This window comes from Canis lupus, chromosome 5 (genome assembly GCF_003254725.2).
Source record: "Canis lupus dingo isolate Sandy chromosome 5, ASM325472v2, whole genome shotgun sequence".
In the NCBI taxonomy this organism is placed as follows: domain Eukaryota; kingdom Metazoa; phylum Chordata; class Mammalia; order Carnivora; family Canidae; genus Canis; species Canis lupus.
In genome coordinates, this window is record NC_064247.1 from 41,218,501 (window position 1) to 41,237,051 (window position 18,551).

An 18,551-nucleotide genomic window follows, 5' to 3' on the forward strand; every position below is an offset into this window, starting at 1 on the left:
GCAAGAGCTCTCTTCCTGATTGGTGAATGGCCACATTCTCACTATGTCCTCACATGGAAGAGAGAGAGAGAAAGAGAAAGAGAAAGAGAGAGAGAGAGAGAGAGAGAGAGGTTCTGTTTCTTTTTATAAGGATATTAATCAATTGGATCAGGGCCCCAACATTATGACTTCTCTTAAGCTTAAATAAGACCTCCACAAGGTCTTATTTCCAAAAACAGTCATATTTGGGGGTCGTGGCTTCAACATATGAATTTTGGAAGGACACAAATATTCAACCCATAACACACCTCTTTAATTTTTTGGAAGAGTTTGGGAAGTATTTGTGTTAATTCCCCTTTAAAAGTTTTATAGAATTCACCAGTGAAGCCATTTGGTACTGGGCTTCTCTTTGTTGGAGTTTTTTGGATACCGATTCAATCTCTTTACTTGTTATAGGTCTATTCAATTTTTCTATTTCTTCTTGAGTCAGTTTTGATAGTTTGGGTGTTTTTAGAACCTGTCCATTTCATCTAAGTTATCCAGTCTGTTGTTGTACTCTCTGAGTGCTCTCTTATAACCAATCCTTCTTGCTTTTGTAACATCAGTAGTAATGTTCTCACTTTCATTTCTGATTTCAGTAATTTGAGTCTTTGCTGATTTTTTTCTTAGTCAATCCAGCTAGAGGTTTGTTGTTTGTGTTGACCTTCTCTTTCTTTCTTTTTTTTAAAAAAGCTGTTATTTATTTATTTATTCATGAGAGACACATGGAGAGAGGCAGAGATATAGGCAGAGGGAGAAGCAGGCTCCTTGTGAGGAACCTGATGCAGGATTCAATCCCAGGACCCTGGGATCACAACCTGAGCCAAAAGCAGACACTCAACCACTGAGCCACCCAGGTGTCCCTGTGTTGACCTTTTCAAAGAATCAACTTTTGGCTTTATTTATTTTCTCCACTGTTTTTCTCTTTTTTCTTTTGCTTATCTCCACTTTATACCAGATTATTTCCATCCTTCTGCTCTTTAAATTTAGTTGTTCTTCTTTTTCTAGTTTCTTTAGGTGTTCAATTAAGTGATTTATATGAGACCTTTCTTCTTTTTTAATATAGCCATTTACAGCTATAAATTTCTTTCTGAAGAGTTTTCATAAATCATATAACCTTTGCTATTGTGTCTTCATTTTTGTTTATCTCAAAGTGTTTTTTTTTTTTTTCTAATTCACCTTCTCATTTCTTCATTGACCCAGGGGTTCTTTTTAAAATGTTTTTAAAATTTCCACATATTTATGAATTTTCTGGATTTCCTTCTGTTACTGGTTCCTGTTTTATTTTTATGGTTAGAGAAGATACTTTGTAGGATTTCAGTCATTTTAAACTTATTTAGACTTGTCTTGTGATCTCTTATATGATCTGTCCTGGAGAATGTTCTGTGTGCACTTGAGAAGGATGTATATTCCACTGCTGTTGAGTGGTATGTCTTGTACATATTCATTGTCTAATTGGTTTATACTGTTGTTCAAATCCTCTTCTTATTGATCTTTTATCAAGTTGTTCTATCCATTATTAAAGTGGGTGCTTAAATCTCCAGCTATTAGTGTTGAATTGTCTATTTCTCCCTTCAATTCTGTTTTTCTTCCAATGTATTGGGACCTTGTTGCCAGTGTACATATATATTTATAATTATTATATCTTCTAAATGGATTGACCTTTTTATAGTCATATAATGTCCTTTGTCTTGAAACAATTTTTATCTTAAAGTCTATTTTGCCTGATATTTGTATAAGCCATTCCAATTGTTTTTGGATACTCTTTGCATCAAATATCTTTTTCCATCTTTTCATTTTCAACCTATTTGTGTCTTTGGAGATCAATTCTCTTGTAGACAGCTATAAATGGATCGTGATTTTTTTAAATCTAGTCTCCCGGGGCAGTGGCTCAGCAGTTTAGCACCTGCCTTTAGTCCAGGGTGTGATCCTGGAGACCCAGGATCAAGTCGGGCTCCCTGCATGGAGCCTGCTTCTCCCTCTGCCTGTGTCTCTGCCTCTGTGTGTGTGTGTGTCTCTCATGAATAAATAAATAAAATCTTTAAAAAACTAAAAATAAATAAATAAATAAATCTAGTCTCCCAATTTCTCTGTCTTTTGATTGCAGAGTTTAATCTATTTACATTAATATAATTATTGATAAAGAAGCACTTGTGCCAATGTGCTATTTGTCTTCTATTTCATATCTTTTTTTAAAAGATTTTATTTATTTATTTGACAGAGAGAGTGAGAGAGCACAAGCAGGGGAAGAGCCAGAGGGCAGAGAGAGAGACAGAGTCCCCGCTGAGCAGGGAGCCTGATGCAGGCTCAATCTAAGGACACTGGGATCATGACCTGAGCCAAAGGCAGATGGCTTAACCAACTGAGCCACTCATGTGTCCTGTCATATCTTTCTTGAACCACAATTTCTCCACTAGTCCCTTCTTTTGTGTTGCATAGATATTTTCTAGTCTACCATTTTGATCTCCTTCTTCTTTTGTTATGTATTTTTTACCTGTTTCTTTAGTGGTTTCCCTGGGGATTACAATTGAAATCCTAGTGTCATGGTTATTTTGTGAGTCAGCTTGCCTAGGTACCCAGTTTTTTCATCAAATCAGTCTAAACATTTTTGTGAAGTTTTTTTTTTTTAAATTTTATAGGGCATTTTTAGGTTAACAGCAATATAGTTTTAGATCTTTCTTTTTTGTTATTATTTTTTATTTTGTGTCAGGGGCAGTTTGTTTTAAATGTGATTTCATTTACATTTATAAGCAGTTTTCCTTTTATTTCTGTTTCTTTTTTCTTTTTTTTTTTTTTTTTTTGGTGGGGGGGAGAGAGAACAAAGGGGGAGGGGGTGGAGGAAGAAGGAGAGAGAGAATCCCATGCAAGCTCTACACCCAGCACAGAGCTGGGCTCAGTCTTAGAACCCTGACATCACAACCTGAGCCAAAATCAAGTGTCAGCCGCTTAACCAACTGAGCCTTTACTTGGCAGGAATTGTGATTCATTAAGTTGCCTTCAGTTTTAAAACAAACTTCTGTTGCTTTCAAATTTAATGTGCTCTGTCCCCAACAGAACATATGAAAATATCATTTAAAGCACAGTTTTCATGGACACAGTACAATATATTCACTATATATGGTATAGCAAAATATTCCTATCCTTCCCTGTTTAGTAATAATGTCACAATGAATAAGTAAATAAAAATTGAATTTGCTTTATAGTTGTAATTTAACATGTACAATGATTATTTTATGACTGTTCTGCTGTTGAACTACTGATCTAACCTACAGTTTCTTGCACTAGAAGGAACAAAGCTAAATAATAATTACTGGCCTAAAATTTTTTTTGGTCAATTGTAGGTAGATATGAAATAGCCAAGCAGGCCCTTCTTATGCACCAATTAGTTGCTTCTCATGTCTGAATCACCCTTTCAAACATAGAGGGTACACTGTATATTCAGAACCAAGACTACTCTTCAGAGATCTGAGGAAATTTTTAGAGGGTAGTCTTTATAAATACTTTATTTTTAAAAATATTTTATTTATTTATTCATGAGAAGAGAGGAAAGAGAGAGAGAGAGGCAGAGACACAGGCAGAGGGAGAAGCAGGCTCCTTGCAGGGAGCCTGACATCTTTATAAATACTTTAAAATCTCTTATTAAGTGGTGCCTGGGTAGCACAGTTGGTTGGGCCTCTGACTCTTGGTTTTGGCTGATGTTGTGATCTCAGGGTTTTGAGATCAAGCCCTAAGTCAGCTCTGTGGTGACTCAGCATGGAGTCTGCCTAAGATTCTCTCTCTCCTTCTCCCTTTGCCCTTCCCATTTGTGTGCTCACTCTCTCTCTCTCAAATTAATAAATAAATCTTTTTTAAAAATCCCTCATTATGAGGGATTCACAACTTAAAAATATAGAGGCTTACCCATCTGGCCACCAGAATTGCCATTCTTTCGAACTGTCTGAAAAACTGAGGAAGGACACCTGCTTCCCAGCTGTAAGATTTTCATCAAATGGGAAGATGGGAAGAAAGTTATTTTATAGGCAATTCTAGTTCACTTTTCACCAGTTTTGCAGGCAGTTAGCCATCTCAAAGCAATTTTTATTGCATAATGAGACAACCGGTAAACTCTCATGTTTAAGGACTAGCACTTGGGAGAAAAGAACACTCAAGTCATGATGGTATTGTTGATGAGAAAAACTTTAGAGTATGGCCTAGACGTGGATTACTCTAACGGGTCATATTAGCCACTCTTTGGCCACTTGCTGCAAGAAGCAGTTAATTGTCAGTAAGGCTCAATTTCATATTATGGCAAAATATTTCTAAAGCTAAGCAGATTATTTGCAAAGAGAATACAGCCCTCTATGATGTGATGGGAAAAGTACCTTTAAAAAAGTCTAAAAATACAATGAGCATAAAGAAGAGGCAATAGAGGTCTTAACAAAAAATTCTCTTTGAAACATGCTTGGGGTGCGCCTGGGTGGCTCAGCAGTTTGGTGCCTGCCTTTGGCCCAGAGCGTGATCCTGGAGACCCAGGATCGAGTCCCATGTCAGGCCACCTGCATGGAGCCTGCTTCTCCCTCTGCCTGTGTCTCTGCCTCTCTTTGTGTCTCTCATGAATAAGTAAATAAAATATTTTTTAAAAAAAGAAACATGCTTTGTGTTTTAATTATTTGCAAGCCATGGGTTTCTTAGGGCAGCAGTTGAAAGAATTGGCAACACACACACACACACACACACACACAACATTAAATATGTTGGCAATAGAGAACTACAAAGTGCTTTAAAACTTTACCTAAAGATGAAGAATAAAGGTAAATTTTGCACACACAAAATTTGCACTTCAGTATTTCAAAGTGTTTCCTAACAGATTTCAGAGAAAAACATTTTGCTAAACTGGTATCTTGGTCCACAAATATCATGAGGCATAAACTGAATCCTTTGCACCCAGAAGGCACTCATTGAATGTGTGTCGAATTAATGAGTAAACCGAATAGACTATTTTGTTCAAAAAAGCCATTTATAACACTAAGATGATCAGATGGCAAAACTTTCAGTTTTTTAACCAGGGAAAGGATTCGCAAGATAATAATAAACGCAGAAAACATATCTTTTATGAATGTTAGGCATGAAAATATTTTTAGTATATTATGTTAAGCATTCTTATTTATATTTCCATTACCTAAAGTCTTTTGGCTCACAAATACTAACTCCATTATGTAGGGCATGGTACCAAGTTTGATAATGAATGTATTGCTTTGGTTTTGAACACAGTGAGTTGATGTGTTAAAAACCAATCACATCACAATCTTGGGGGGAAATGAAATCTCGGTTCCAGCACCTTCTCCCCCCAACTGATATCACTGCAACACAACTAAACAATATGCAATATGGCCTCAATTTTATTTTGTTTTTAGGGAAATATGCTAAATTGCCTAGAGCTTTTTCTGTTTAGCACCTTATATCAAAGTAATGAAAATAGATATGATGATTACGTGTTCAAATGTACAACATCATTAACTCTGCAAAGATACATCATTGCAAAATTTCAAAAAAAATTTAAAGCATACATTTCATTCTTTAAAGGGTTGCTGAATGCTTTCCGGGGGGCGGGGGGCTGGCTGTTTTCAAAATCAGCAACATGGGGATCCCTGGGTGGCGCAGCGGTTTAGCACCTGCCTTTGGCCCAGGGCGCGATCCTGGAGACCCGGGATCGAATCCCACATCGGGCTCCCGGTGCATGGAGCCTGCTTCTCTCTCTGCCTATGTCTCTGCCTCTCTCTCTTTCTCTCTGTATGACTATCATAAATAATTTTTTTAAAAAATCAGCAACAGCTGGGTGAGGATTTCTTGGCAGAGTTAGGACCGCATGTTATTGCTGCAACTTCCTGATAATCTCAGCTGACATCTGTGGATGGAAATTGATTGTGTGGTGTCAAGGGTCCCGAGCTATCTTGTAACTTCTACCACAACGTCCTTAGCATGGTACTTTATACCATTCACCTTGTATCTCTTTTTACATCCAGGAACCGGGCAGACAAAAGGCTTCTCTTCCTCTCCGTTTTTGTGCATGGAGCTGAGGATAGCTTCTGAGCTGATGGCACTCTCTGTGGTCCAGGCTCATCGCTGTCCCATTCCTCATAATCCACCTCCTCCCAGTGGTACTCACTGCCTGTTGGGGTGTTGCTGCAGAATGAAGAGGACGAGATGTTGGGCAGAGTAATGGGGGGAGTAAGGCTTCCCCTGCTGTGGCATGGTGGAGTGGACACATTCCTTCAGGACCCTGAGCTGGACAAGCTCATCAAGAGCTTCAGGTGAATCTTCTTTAGGGACTGGCTCTCAGCAAGTGGCAACCGTCATGAATCTATTCACGTAACTGAGGGCAACATAGGTTGGCTGCTATAATTCTTGTTCTAAAACGCTTGGATCTGTATCACATTGTGTGAAACTGCTTGACGAGCATTGTCTCCCACCAGCAATTTTTGTTGACTTATTTTAAAATTTTAAGTATAATTAACATACAGTGTTCTATTAGTTTCAGGTGTACAGTACACAGTGTGCATCATGTTTCACCCATCCCTTACCCAGCTCCTCTCTGGCAACCACCAGTTTATTCTCTATATTTAAGAGCCTGGTTTTTTTATTTGTTTCTTTTGTTTGTTCCTTAAATCCCACAAACATGCAAAATCACATGGCATTTGTCTTTCTTTGGCTGACTTGTTTCACTTAGCATTATACCCCGTAGATCCAACCATGTTGTTGCAAATGACAAGATTTCCTTCTTTTTATGGCTAATATTCCATTGTGTATATATATGTGTGTGTGTAAATATGTATGTATATATACACACAATGCACATATATATGCACAAATTTCTATCACACACATACATTTCTCTACACAATGTGTGTGTATATATGTATATATATATATACACATTTCTATCTTCTTTATCCATTCATTCATCTATTGTTGGACATGGGTTGCTTCCATATCTTGGCTATGGTAAATGGTAAATAATGCTGCACTAAACATAGAGGACCGTATATCTTTTTGAATTAGTGTTTTCATTTCCTTTGGGTAAATACTCAGTAATGGAATTACTAGATCATATGGTAATTCTTTTCTTAATTTTTCAAGGAAACTCCATACTCTTATCCACTGTGGCTGCACCAGCTTGCATTCCCACCAACAGTGCACAAATGTTTCTTTGCTTTTCATCCTTGCCAAAATTTGTATTTCTTCTGTTTTTAATTTTAGCCATTCTGACCAATGTGTGGTGATATCTCATTGTGATTTTGATTTGCATTTCCCTGATGATTAGTGATATTGAGCATCTTCTCATGTGTCTGTTGGCCAACTGTATGTCTTCTTGGAAAACTGTTTATGTCTTCTGCCCATTTTTAATTGGATTATTTGTTGGGGTTTGGTATAGGTTCACAGCAATACTGAGTAGTAAGTATGGAAGACCTTGAAGATGTTGTGAGATCAATTCCAGACAACTAAAATAAAGTGCATATTGTAATAAAGCAAGTCAAATGAATTTTTAGGTTTCCCAGTGCATATAAGTTATGTTTGGGGGCATCTGGGTGGCACACCCCATCTGGGTGGCACAGCCAGTTAAGCAACCAACTCTTGGTTTCAGCTCAGGTTGTGATCTCAGGATCATGAGATCAAGCCTGACATCATGCTCTGTGCTCAATGTGGTATCTGCATAAGACTGTCTCTCAGGACACTTGGGTGGCTCAGCAGTTGAGTGTCTGCCTACAGCTCAGGGCGTGACCCTGGGATCTGGGATCGGGTCCCATATCAGGCTCCTTATGGGAAGCCTGCTTCTCCCTCTGTCTGTCTCTGCCTCTCTCTCTCTCTCTCATGAATAAATAAATAAATCTTAAAAAAAAAAAAAAAGAAAAAGAGATTCTCTCTTCTCTGACCCTCTGCCTCCCTCCCCACTAAAATAAATAAATAAATCTTTTTAAAAATGTTACATTTGCACTAGCCTGTAATCTATTAAGTGCATAATAGTATTATGTCTAAAACAATGCATATCTTAACTTAAATATGCTTTATTGCTAAAAAAAAAAATGCTAACCATTATCTGAGCTTTCAGGAAGTCATAATCTTGTTACTCACAGAGCGTCTTACCTTAATGTTGATGGCTGCTGAAGGCTGGGGTGGCTGTGGCAATTTCCTAACATAAAACAACAATAAGGTTTGCTGCATTGATTGGCTCTTCCTTTTATGAATGATTTCTCTGTAGCACAAGATGCTGTTAGATAGCATTTTACCCACAGTAGAACTTCTTTCAGAATTAGAGCCAATCTTCTCACACTCTGCTGTTGCTTTATCAACTAAGTTTATGGAACATTCTAAATCCTTTGTTGTCATTTCAATAATCTTCACAGCATCTTCCCCAGGAGCAGATTCCATCTCAAGAAACCACTTTCTTTGCTCATGCATAAGAAATAATTCATAATTTGTTGAAGTTTTATCATAATTGTAATACTTCAGTCGCTTCTTCAGGCTCCACTTCTAATTCTAGTTCTCTTGCTAATTCCACCCCATCTGCAGTTACCTCCCCTACTGAAGTCTTGAACCCCTCAGAGTCATCCGTAGGGCTGGAATCAACCTCCTCCAATCTCCTGTTACAGTTGACATTTTGACCTCTCCCATGAATCACAAATATCTTTAATGGCATCTAGAATGGTGAATCCTTTCCAGAAGGTCTTTAATTTACTTTGCCCACATCCATCAGAGCAATCACTATCTATGGCAGCTATAGTTTTATGAAACATATTTTCTTAAATAAGAAGGCTTGGAAGTTAAAAATTAGTCTTTGATCCATGGATTGCAGAATGGATGTTACGTTAGCAGGCCTGAAAACAGCATTAATCTCACCGTGCATCTCCATCAGAGCTCTTGGGTGACCAGGTGCATTGTCCTTTTGAAAGAAATCTTTTTTTAAGCAGTAGGTCTTACCAGTGGACTTTAAATATTCAGTAAACCATGGTGGAAATAGATGTGCTGTCACACGTTTGTTTTTGTTTTTCCACTGATAGAGCATAGGCAGAGTACATTTAGCATAGTTTTTTAAGAACCCTAAGATTTTCAAAATGGTAATAAAGCATTGCACTCAAGTTAAAGTCACCAGCCGCATTAACCCCCAACAAAAGAGTCAGCCCGACCTTTGAAGCTTTGAAGCCAGGCACTGACTGCTCCTCTCCAGCTAAGTTCTAGATGGCATCTTCTTCCAAAAGAAAGTTGTCTCATCTACATTGAAGATCTGTTGTTAAGTGTAGCCATCTTCATTAAATATCTTAGCTCAATCTTCTGGAGAACTTGCTGTAGCTTCTACATCAGCTCTTGCTGCTTCACCCTGCATATTTATGTTATGAAGACAGCTTCTTTCCTTAAACTTCCAGAACCAACCTCTGTTAGCTTCAGACTTTTCTCCTGTAGCTTCTTCATCTCTCAACCTTCACAGAATTGAAGGGAGTCAGGGCCTTATTCTGGGTTAGACTTTGGCTTAAGGGAATATTGAGGCTGGTTTGGTCTTCTCTCCAGACCCCTAAACATTTCACATCAGTAATAAAGCTGTTTCACTTTCTTGTCATCCATATGTTCGCTTGAGTAGCACTCTTTCCTTCAAGAACTTTTCCTTTGCATTCCCAACTTGGCTACGTGGTGCCAGAAGCCTAGCCTTCAGCTTGTCTCAGCTTCTGAGATGCTCAATGATTTATAGTTTTTGATTTCAAGTGAGACATGAGACTCTTCTTTCACTTGAACACTTAGAAGTTATTGTAAGGTTGTTAACTGGCCTAATTTGGATATTATTGTGTAGGGAAGTCTGAGGAGAGGGAGAAAAATGGGGAAACAGCCAGTCGGTGGAGCAGTGAGAACATACACAACATTTATTTTGTTCATCATATTATATGGGCATGGTATGTGGTGCCCTAAAACAACTACAAGAGTAATCAATGATTACTGATCACAGATCATCATAGCAAATATAATAATAATAAAGTTTGAAATATTGTGAGAATTACCAATATGTGACAAAGAGACACAAGGTGAACAAATGTTGTTGGAAAAATATGGTGTTGATGCAGGGTTGCCCTAAATGTCAATTTGTAAAAAACACAGGATCCGCACAGCACAACGAAGTGAACTATGTCTGTACATTTATCACTAATCCAAGTCCACTTTCATATAAAAGTGTACTATGTTGGGGCATCCGCGTGTCTCAGTGGTTGAGCATCTGCCTTGGGCTCAGATCGTGATCCCGAGGTCCTGGGATCGAGTCCCACATTGGGCTCCCCTCAGGGAGCCTGCTTCTCCCTCTGCCTGTGTGTCTCTGCTTCTCTGTGTGTCTCTCACGAATAAATAAATAAAATCTTTTTAAAAAGTGTACTGTGCCACAAATAGTGTGATTAACTTATAATAAAATAATCCCACTTCTTCTTTCCCATTCTTATATCATTGCTATTATTCATTTCTTTTATAGGCAAGCATACACATACCAAATACATTGTTGCTATTATCATTTTGAACAGTTACCTATTAGATCAATTAAAAATAAGACAAGTTTTTATTTTTCCTTCACTTATTCCTTTTTTGATGCTCTTCTGTTTATGTAGATCCGAGTTTCTGACCTATATTTTTCCCTTCTCTTTACAGAACTTCTTAAACATTTCTTGTATGGCCAATATATTGCCAACATATCCTTTCAATTTTTGTCAGAGAAAGTATTTCTTCTTTATTATTTTTTCATAAGGTACAGAATTCTAAGTTGGTTAGTTTTATCTCTCAATGTCACTACACTCTCTTCTTGATTGCATAGTTTCCAAGGAGAAGCTGGATGTCATTCTTATATTTGTTCATCTATAGGTAAAATGTTTCCCTCCCGTCTGGCTTCTTTTAGTTTTTTTTTTTAATCTTTGATTTTCTGTAGTTTGAAAATGGTATGCCTAGGTGTACTTTTTGGTATTTATCCTACTCAGTGTTTCTGACTTTTCTGAATCTATAATTTGGTGTCTGACATTAAGGAGAAATTATTATTATTATTTTGAATATATCTATTTCTTCCCCTTTTGATATTATTATAGGCATGTTACACATTTTGCAGTTGTCCCATGCCCTTGGATATTCTTTTTCTTTTTTCCAATCTTTGTTATATTTACTTTTATCTTTGGAGGTTTCTACTGATATATCCTCAAGTTTGGAGATTCTTTCCTTATCTGTGTTTAGTATTAATTATACCATCAAAGGCATTTATTTTTGTGTTACAGTGTTTGTTTGTAGTATTTCTTTTTGGTTCTTTCTTAAGATTTCCATCTCTTGGGACACCTCGGTGGCTCAGTAATTGAGGCCCTTCCTTCAGCTCAGGTCATGATCCCAAGGTCCTGGGATTGAGTCCTGCATAAGGCTCCCCTCAAGGAGCCTGCTTCTCCCTCTACCTATGTCTCTGCCTCTGTGTGTCTATTTCTCATGAATAAATAAAACCTTAAAAAAATTCTGCTGATAATCTTACTGAGAATCCCTTGTATGTGACTCATCTCTTCTCTTGCTATTTTCAAGATTCTCTCTTTGTCTGACTTTTTGAATTTTGTTTATAATGTGTCTTGGTATGAGTGTCCCTGAATTCATCTTACTTGGAGTTTATTGAGCTTCTTGCCTGTTCATATTCATGTCTTTCATAAAATGTTGATGTTTTTCAGCCACTACTTATCAAATATTCTATCCTTTCCCTCTCTTTTCTTTAAGAAGGTGTGCCACAATACGTATGATGATCCACTTAACAGAGTTGCACAGGTCCTTAGGCTCTGTTTCCCTTTCTTCAGTCTTTCCTCTTTCTGTTCCTCAGACTTAGTTCCATTTTCTTATCTTCAAGTTCATTGATTCTTTCTTTTGCCTGCTCAAGTTTGCCTGAATCCTGCTAGGGAATTTTTTTATTTGTTATACTTTTCAGAATTTGATTTCTTTTTAGCTTTTGTGTTTATTGATATCTCTGCTTTGTTCATACATGATTTTTTCTCCACAACTGTTTTCTTAGTTCTTTTGAGCATCTTTAAGACAGTTCTTTAAAGTCTGTCTAGTAGGGATCCCTGGGTGGCACAGCGGTTTGGCGCCTGCCTTTGGCCCAGGGCGCGATCCTGGAGACCCGGGATCGAATCCCATGTCGGGCTTCCAGTGCGTGGAGCCTGCTTCTCCCTCTCCCTGTGTCTCTGCCTCTCTCTCTCTCTCTGTGACTATCATAAATAAATAAAAATTTAAAAAAAAAGTCTGTCTAGTAGATCTACCAGCAGGTTTTTCCATAAAACACTTGTATTGATTTTCCCCTCTGAATGGACTATTCTTTCCTGTTTCTTTACATGCTTTTTTTTTTTTTAATTAAAAGCTGGACCTTTGAATCTAATAATGTGGTAATTGGAAATCAGTTTCTCTCCCTTCTCCAGTATTTATAGTAGTAGTAGTAGTAGTAGTAGTAGTAGTAGTAGTAGTAGTATTTGTTGTTGTTGTTGTTATTGTAGGCTGTCCCTGTGCCAAGGATCAATCCAAGGGATAAGCTTAGGGTCTCTTCAGTTCTACTCTGAGCCTGCACACCCTCTGGGCTTGTGCAGTAACTTTCAGATTTTCCCTATATATGCAGTTGTTTTTAAATGTTCTAGTCTTTTTCTTTTTTAAAAGATTTTATTTATTTATTCATGAGAGAGAGAGAGAGAGGCAGAGATATAGGCAGAGGCAGAAGCAGGTTCCCTGCAGGGAGCCCAATGCAGGACTTGATCCCAGAACCCGGGATCATGCCTTGAGCCAAAGGCAGACACTCAACCACTAAGCCACTCAGGCATCCCTCAAGGATGGTTTCAATGATTATTTTCTGTGTGTGGGCCCAACCCTGTTTGTTCACACATCTGAGTTTTTTTGTTGTTGTTGTTGGAAATTGGGCATTTTTAATATTATAATGTGGGAAATCTGGAAACCAAATTCTCCTTCCCTGGGGTTTATTGCAGCTTGTAGTTGTCTGTTTGGTGGCCTTTCTGAACTAGTTTTTGTAAAGTCTGTATTTTTCGTTGTGTAGGGGAACTGAAATCTCTGTTCAGTCAACTGAATGGTGAGTCATCACAGATTTCCTTAAGCCTGAAAAAAAAAAAAAAGAAAAGAAAAGAAAAAAGAAAAAGAAAAAATAAAGGAAGGATGAAAGGGAAGGAGGAAAAATAATCCAGACTGCAGATGAGCTGTTTCTCGCAACTCCCCTTCAACACTCACTGGGCAGATTAGAAGTCTGCTTTAGCTTTCATTTCTTGGTTGCACAGAGCCTAAAGGTCTGACACAGCTGTAGGGGAACTGAAATCTCTGTTCAGTCAACTGAATGGTGAGTCATCACAGATTTCCTTAAGCCTGAAAAAAAAAAAAAAGAAAAGAAAAGAAAAGAAAAAAGAAAAAGAAAAAATAAAGGAAGGATGAAAGGGAAGGAGGAAAAATAATCCAGACTGCAGATGAGCTGTTTCTCGCAACTCCCCTTCAACACTCACTGGGCAGATTAGAAGTCTGCTTTAGCTTTCATTTCTTGGTTGCACAGAGCCTAAAGGTCTGACACAGCTGAGAGCTTAAAGCTTTCTTGAGTCTTTTTTAAAGATTTTATTTATTCATGAGCGACAGAGAGGCAGAAACATAAGCAGAGGGAGAAGCAGGCTCCATGTGGGGAGCCTGATGTGGGACTCAATCCCAGGACCATGGGATCACGACCGGAGCCCAAGGCACACATTCAACCACTAAGCCACCCATGTGAATCTCTAGCCTTTCCTGAGCATGTGTAATCTCATGCCCATCATATCCAAGGAAGATGTGGAAGCTTTTCAAAGCCCTTTCCCCCTGAAGGATCTCATTCCCTACCCTCCGATCAAGCTTTTAATGGTCTCATTGTTTGCCCGAAGAAGGGTGGCTAATACATCTGCCTCTAAACTTTTTTGACCATTGTCCCTCTGCTTGGAAGAGTTCTCAGTTGCGTAAAATACAGGCAAGTCCTTTTGAACAGGTCCTTCAAGGAGCCAGTAGGCAGGTCCAAACAAATAACCGTAATCCTTTGAGAACAATATTCTACTCCCACTGGTACCAGGAATGCAGACTATTGTCTTCAAGGCTGCCAGGAAGCACATAATGGAACCAAGTTGTTAAAGTGCCGCAAAGCAATCTTGTCGAGATTCAGCCATTTTTCTTTATTATTGCTGTTTGGGTTTTTTTGTTTTCGTTTTTATTATATCCTTGGTTGCTGTAAACTTTTGATTATTTCCTTGAGGTCCAATAAAGTGGATTCTGTTTTTGCCAGTTTATTCGCTTTTACGGAAGAAGAGACTTTTGGAGTTCTCCGTTCCACCAGCCTTGTAGACATCTGCCAGCTTATTCATTTTGAAGTAAAAGGAAAACTTGGGTTACTTTCAAGGGTTTCATAAAGCAAAGAGAAAAACCATGCTCACAACATATAAAGGAGAAAGCTTATTTTAAGGTCACATAGTTTTACACAAGAGTTAATGTCCCATGGTAACAGTGCAGACTTCTACTTTGAGTAGATCCTAGCATCAGTGTGCATTACTTTTGATAATTAACAAAATAGATCTTCCTTTCATGCACCTGCAGGAGCACAACCATCACAGGGTGTCTGGCTGAGACATGTGTCAGGAGGGGCCTGGACACTGCTGGGGTGATGAGTACAGAGAGATACGTGAGAGACAATCTGATACCCAGGGCAGCTGCCAGAAACTGGGCCCCAGAACCGCTTCAGGGCAAATCCCCAAGAGTCAGGCTGCTGTCTTGGAAGCACCAAGAAACCCCGATATGGCAAACGGTGAGTGACTAATCTTAATTTTGTGTCAACTGCTATTTTATTCCAGTTGCTAACACAGGCAGAAACCACAGGTTTAACTATTTTTTTGGGGAAAAAATAATCCTGGGGCTCTTGGTGGGCTCAGTCAGTAGAGCATGCGGCTCTTGATCTTGAGGTCATGAGTTCGAGACCCACGCTGGGGGTGAGGTTTACTTGAAACAAACAGAAGAAATAATCCTTTTCTTTGTGAGGAGGTCTTAATTTTTTCCTCCATGCATTTGATGGGATTGCCATTACATGACCTTAGCAGGAGAGCATGCTGGCCTAACTCATTGGGACCCCAGTGTTCCAGAGCCTGGTAAAACTCTAATGTACAAGTTTTGAGTTCTGCACTCTGACCTGCAGGGCAGACGGTACTTAGAAGCCTGTCATTAACAAGGTCGTATCACTTGCCCTCTGTGGCCACCCCCCAGCATCTCATCTTCCAGGCCATGCAGGGGTGCATTTTGTTCAGAGAATGGCTGTGCTGTTACACGGGGAGCAAAACAAAGCCATGCCAAGATGCAGGTGGCAGCTCACGCCAACTCGCTGACCTGCCCCCCGTGGCTCACGGCCTGGGACTCGAATTCCTCTCCTGCCACAGCCAAGTGATTGTGCATCAGAAATGTGCAGGTCCTGGACAAACAGAACAGGAAACGTTACGTTCCTGAGAGGCTACTGAGTCACCATGACAAGCTGCAGAGGAGAAGACTCAACAAGCAGACGAACATTTCAACATCCACAGCCACGTATATTCAGCTTTCATTTTATTTTAGTTATAAAACAATTGCCAAAACACAAAGTTTAAAAAAACACACACAACGTAAGTTTTTATTCCTTCTTTTGTTGCAGAAAATAAATAATGGTTGTGTAATAATCATTCACATATGCTTGTCTATAAAAGCATTTCTAAAAACATCATTTGCTGGGATTCAACACTATAATCTTTTTTGGCTTTTCAATCATAGGTATTACACAGTATAGACCACTTGATTTCATTAACTTTTTTTAAGCACTTGGGCGTCAGCAAGTTTGGAAAAAGGCAGGGTCTGTGAGCTTAAAAATGTTATTCCAGGTTATTGTTGAAATAAACTACAAACCAGGTTGTTAATTCATTTAGGAAGAGAATATAGTTTTTCTTTTATAAAAATCGCCCCCAAAACTCACAAACACTTAAACTGACATAAAAAATTGGTCTATCTTTGTAGGAATTAACAAAAAGGAAGGAACAAAGCACAAACGGCCCCTGGGAAGTACATCACGTCAGGCGTGACCCCTCACAGTACTCTCTGCTTCCAGTTTGGCCCTCAGGAGTTTTAAGAAAAGAAAGCTGTTCAGTCATCTAAACCTATGTTTCTGAAGAGGTAGGACATGGACTCCCCATTGTGAATCCGACGGATGGCTTCTGAAAGGATCATGCTAATATCCACGGTTTTAATTTTGGGGCACTGGAGCTTCTGGATTTCATGTGGAATCGTATTGGTAACCACCACCTGCAAGTCAAGAAGAAAAAACACCAAGAACATCAGGAAAGCAGGAAGTTCCCTGGCTGGATATGAAAATCCCACATGTTCTCAAATCTCTGCAGTTCTACCTGGCAGGACAGTAAGTCTACTATCATCCCTTCAACGATGTTTTCAATCAATGTGAACACTACCTGTGTTTCTTTCTTTTTTAAAGATTTACTTTATCTGAGAGAGAAAGAGAGAGCGTGCGCACAGAGGGAAGAGGCAGGGGGAGGGGGGAGAGAGTCTTAAGCAGACTCTGCTGACTGTGGAGCCCGATTTGGGCTCGACCTCAGGACCCAAGCTGAAAGGCAAGAGCCAGATGCTTAACCGACTACACCACCCAGGTGTCCCCATTACTTGTGTCTCTAAGGTCAAGATCTGATATCCTGAGACCCACAAAGCCAGCTACAGGCAAAAAAGACAAAGAGTCAGAACTACTGGTGAGGATGTGGGGAAACTGGAACCCTCATACGCTGCTGGTGGGGGTGTAACATGGTTTGGTTACTTTGGGGAGCAGTCTGGAAGTTCCTCAAAAGATTAGACAGAATTGCCATAGGATCCAAGAGAAACGAAAACACATCTCTGTTCAGAAACTTGTACGTAAATGTTTATGACACCATTATTTACAAGAGTCAAAACGTGGAAACCACTCAAATCTCCATAACCTTATGAATGAAAAGACAAAATGTGGTATCTCCATTGGATGAAATACTCAACAAACAGGAATGAAGTACTGATACCCTGCTCTGGCACGGATGAACTTGCAAACCACACGCTAAGTGAAAGAAGCCAGACCCGAAAGGTCACAACATCATGTGATTTCATTTATATGAATTGCCCAGGGGCACCTGGGTGGCTCCATCAGAAAAGTGTCTGCCTTTGGCTCAGGTCATGATCTCAGGGTCCTAGGATTAAGCTTGACATTGGGCTCTGTGCTCAGCAGGGAGTCTGATTCTGTCAATCCTGCTCTCTCTGCTCCTCCTCATGCTAATGTTCTCGCTCTCAAATAAATAACTAAAAATCTTTTTAAAAAAATGCCCAGATTCAGTAAATCTATAGAGACAGGAAGAAGGTTACTAGATGCCTAAAGCTGAGTAAATAGAGAAGAAATATGGGGGGTGGCTGCTAATGAGAATTGGGGTTTCTTTCTGGGGAGATGAGAATGGGGGCTGCACAGTTTTGTGACTACACTAAAAACCAGCAAATATACTTTAAATAGGTGAACTGCATGATATGTAAATTGTATCTCAATAAAGTTGTTTTTTTTTTAAATTAAGATTTGATAAAAAAATCAAAGACAAGCAAGCACTTTTTTCAACAGCTACAAATGGAAAAAAAAAAACCTCAGCCTTCTTTAAAAAAAACAGGAGATGGGATGATTTTTAAATTATATTTATAATCTATACTCCCTATTTCTGAAATAAGCCTCAAAACCGCTCATAATAAAGACGCACACACACAATGAGATTGTTGAAATAGAGACGGTCAGGGATAATTCAGAACCAGCACCAGGAGCATGAAAAGCTACCTCATCTGATTCTTGCTGACTCCTCATTTTGAATCTGATATTCCTGGCAACTGAGGCAAAAAATGGAAACACAAGTAGTCATAAAAGTACCATCACTGGAACCAAACACAGACCAGTCTGCACCTCTCACACGGTAGTGCTGCTGTGCCTGCACACCCTGCATGGCGCTCCCTCGTGGGCCTCGGCCCCTCACCAGTTATCACCCTCACTGGGGAATAGATCCTCCAAATTTATTTGAACCACTTTTCGCCAGTACCAGTTTTACTGAGATAATTCATGTACCATCCCATCAGCCCTGTGAAGTGTACATTCACTGGTTTTCGCGACACTCACAGTTGGGTTTCTTATGTCTCCCCGAAACAAACCCTGCACCCCCTCGCTGTCAGTCCTCACCTCACCGTTCCCCAAAGGCCTGGTGACCACTAATCTACTGTCTCTAGGGATGCCTATTCTGGACATTTCATTCAACTCTTTTAACTAAAACAAAGAAAACCACCTCAAATCTTGGTTTATCAACCCCGAGCAGAGTCTACTGGCTCCTGCTCCAAAAGATGAGGATGGCAGCCTCTCTCTCCAGCTCCTGACTTATGGATTCCGTCGTCACTCTTGCACTGTTTATAATCTACTGTACGACCATGCTTTGTCTGGAAGTTTACACGAA

The 18,551-nt window shown here is 39.3% G+C and overlaps 2 protein-coding genes across 8 annotated transcripts in view; both read right to left on the reverse strand.

The window, feature by feature from the left end:
- Positions 1 to 8,266, reverse strand: part of SLC5A10 (solute carrier family 5 member 10) — a 71,822-nt gene extending 63,556 nt beyond the window's left edge. Inside the window, exon 1 of the mRNA XM_049110263.1 lies at positions 8,140 to 8,266. Within this exon, the coding sequence (XP_048966220.1) occupies positions 8,140 to 8,217 (78 nt within the window). The 5' untranslated portion in view covers positions 8,218 to 8,266. The remainder of the gene's footprint in view (positions 1 to 8,139) is intronic.
- A 7,569-nt stretch (positions 8,267 to 15,835) lies between these two features.
- The window catches only part of PRPSAP2 (phosphoribosyl pyrophosphate synthetase associated protein 2), a 49,078-nt gene continuing 46,362 nt past the window's right edge, over positions 15,836 to 18,551 (reverse strand). For all 7 annotated transcript variants that reach the window (XM_049110267.1, XM_025428179.3, XM_025428182.3 and 4 more), the window contains one exon: positions 15,836 to 16,347. In XM_049110267.1, the coding sequence (XP_048966224.1) occupies positions 16,189 to 16,347 (159 nt within the window). In that variant the 3' untranslated portion in view covers positions 15,836 to 16,188. The remainder of the gene's footprint in view (positions 16,348 to 18,551) is intronic.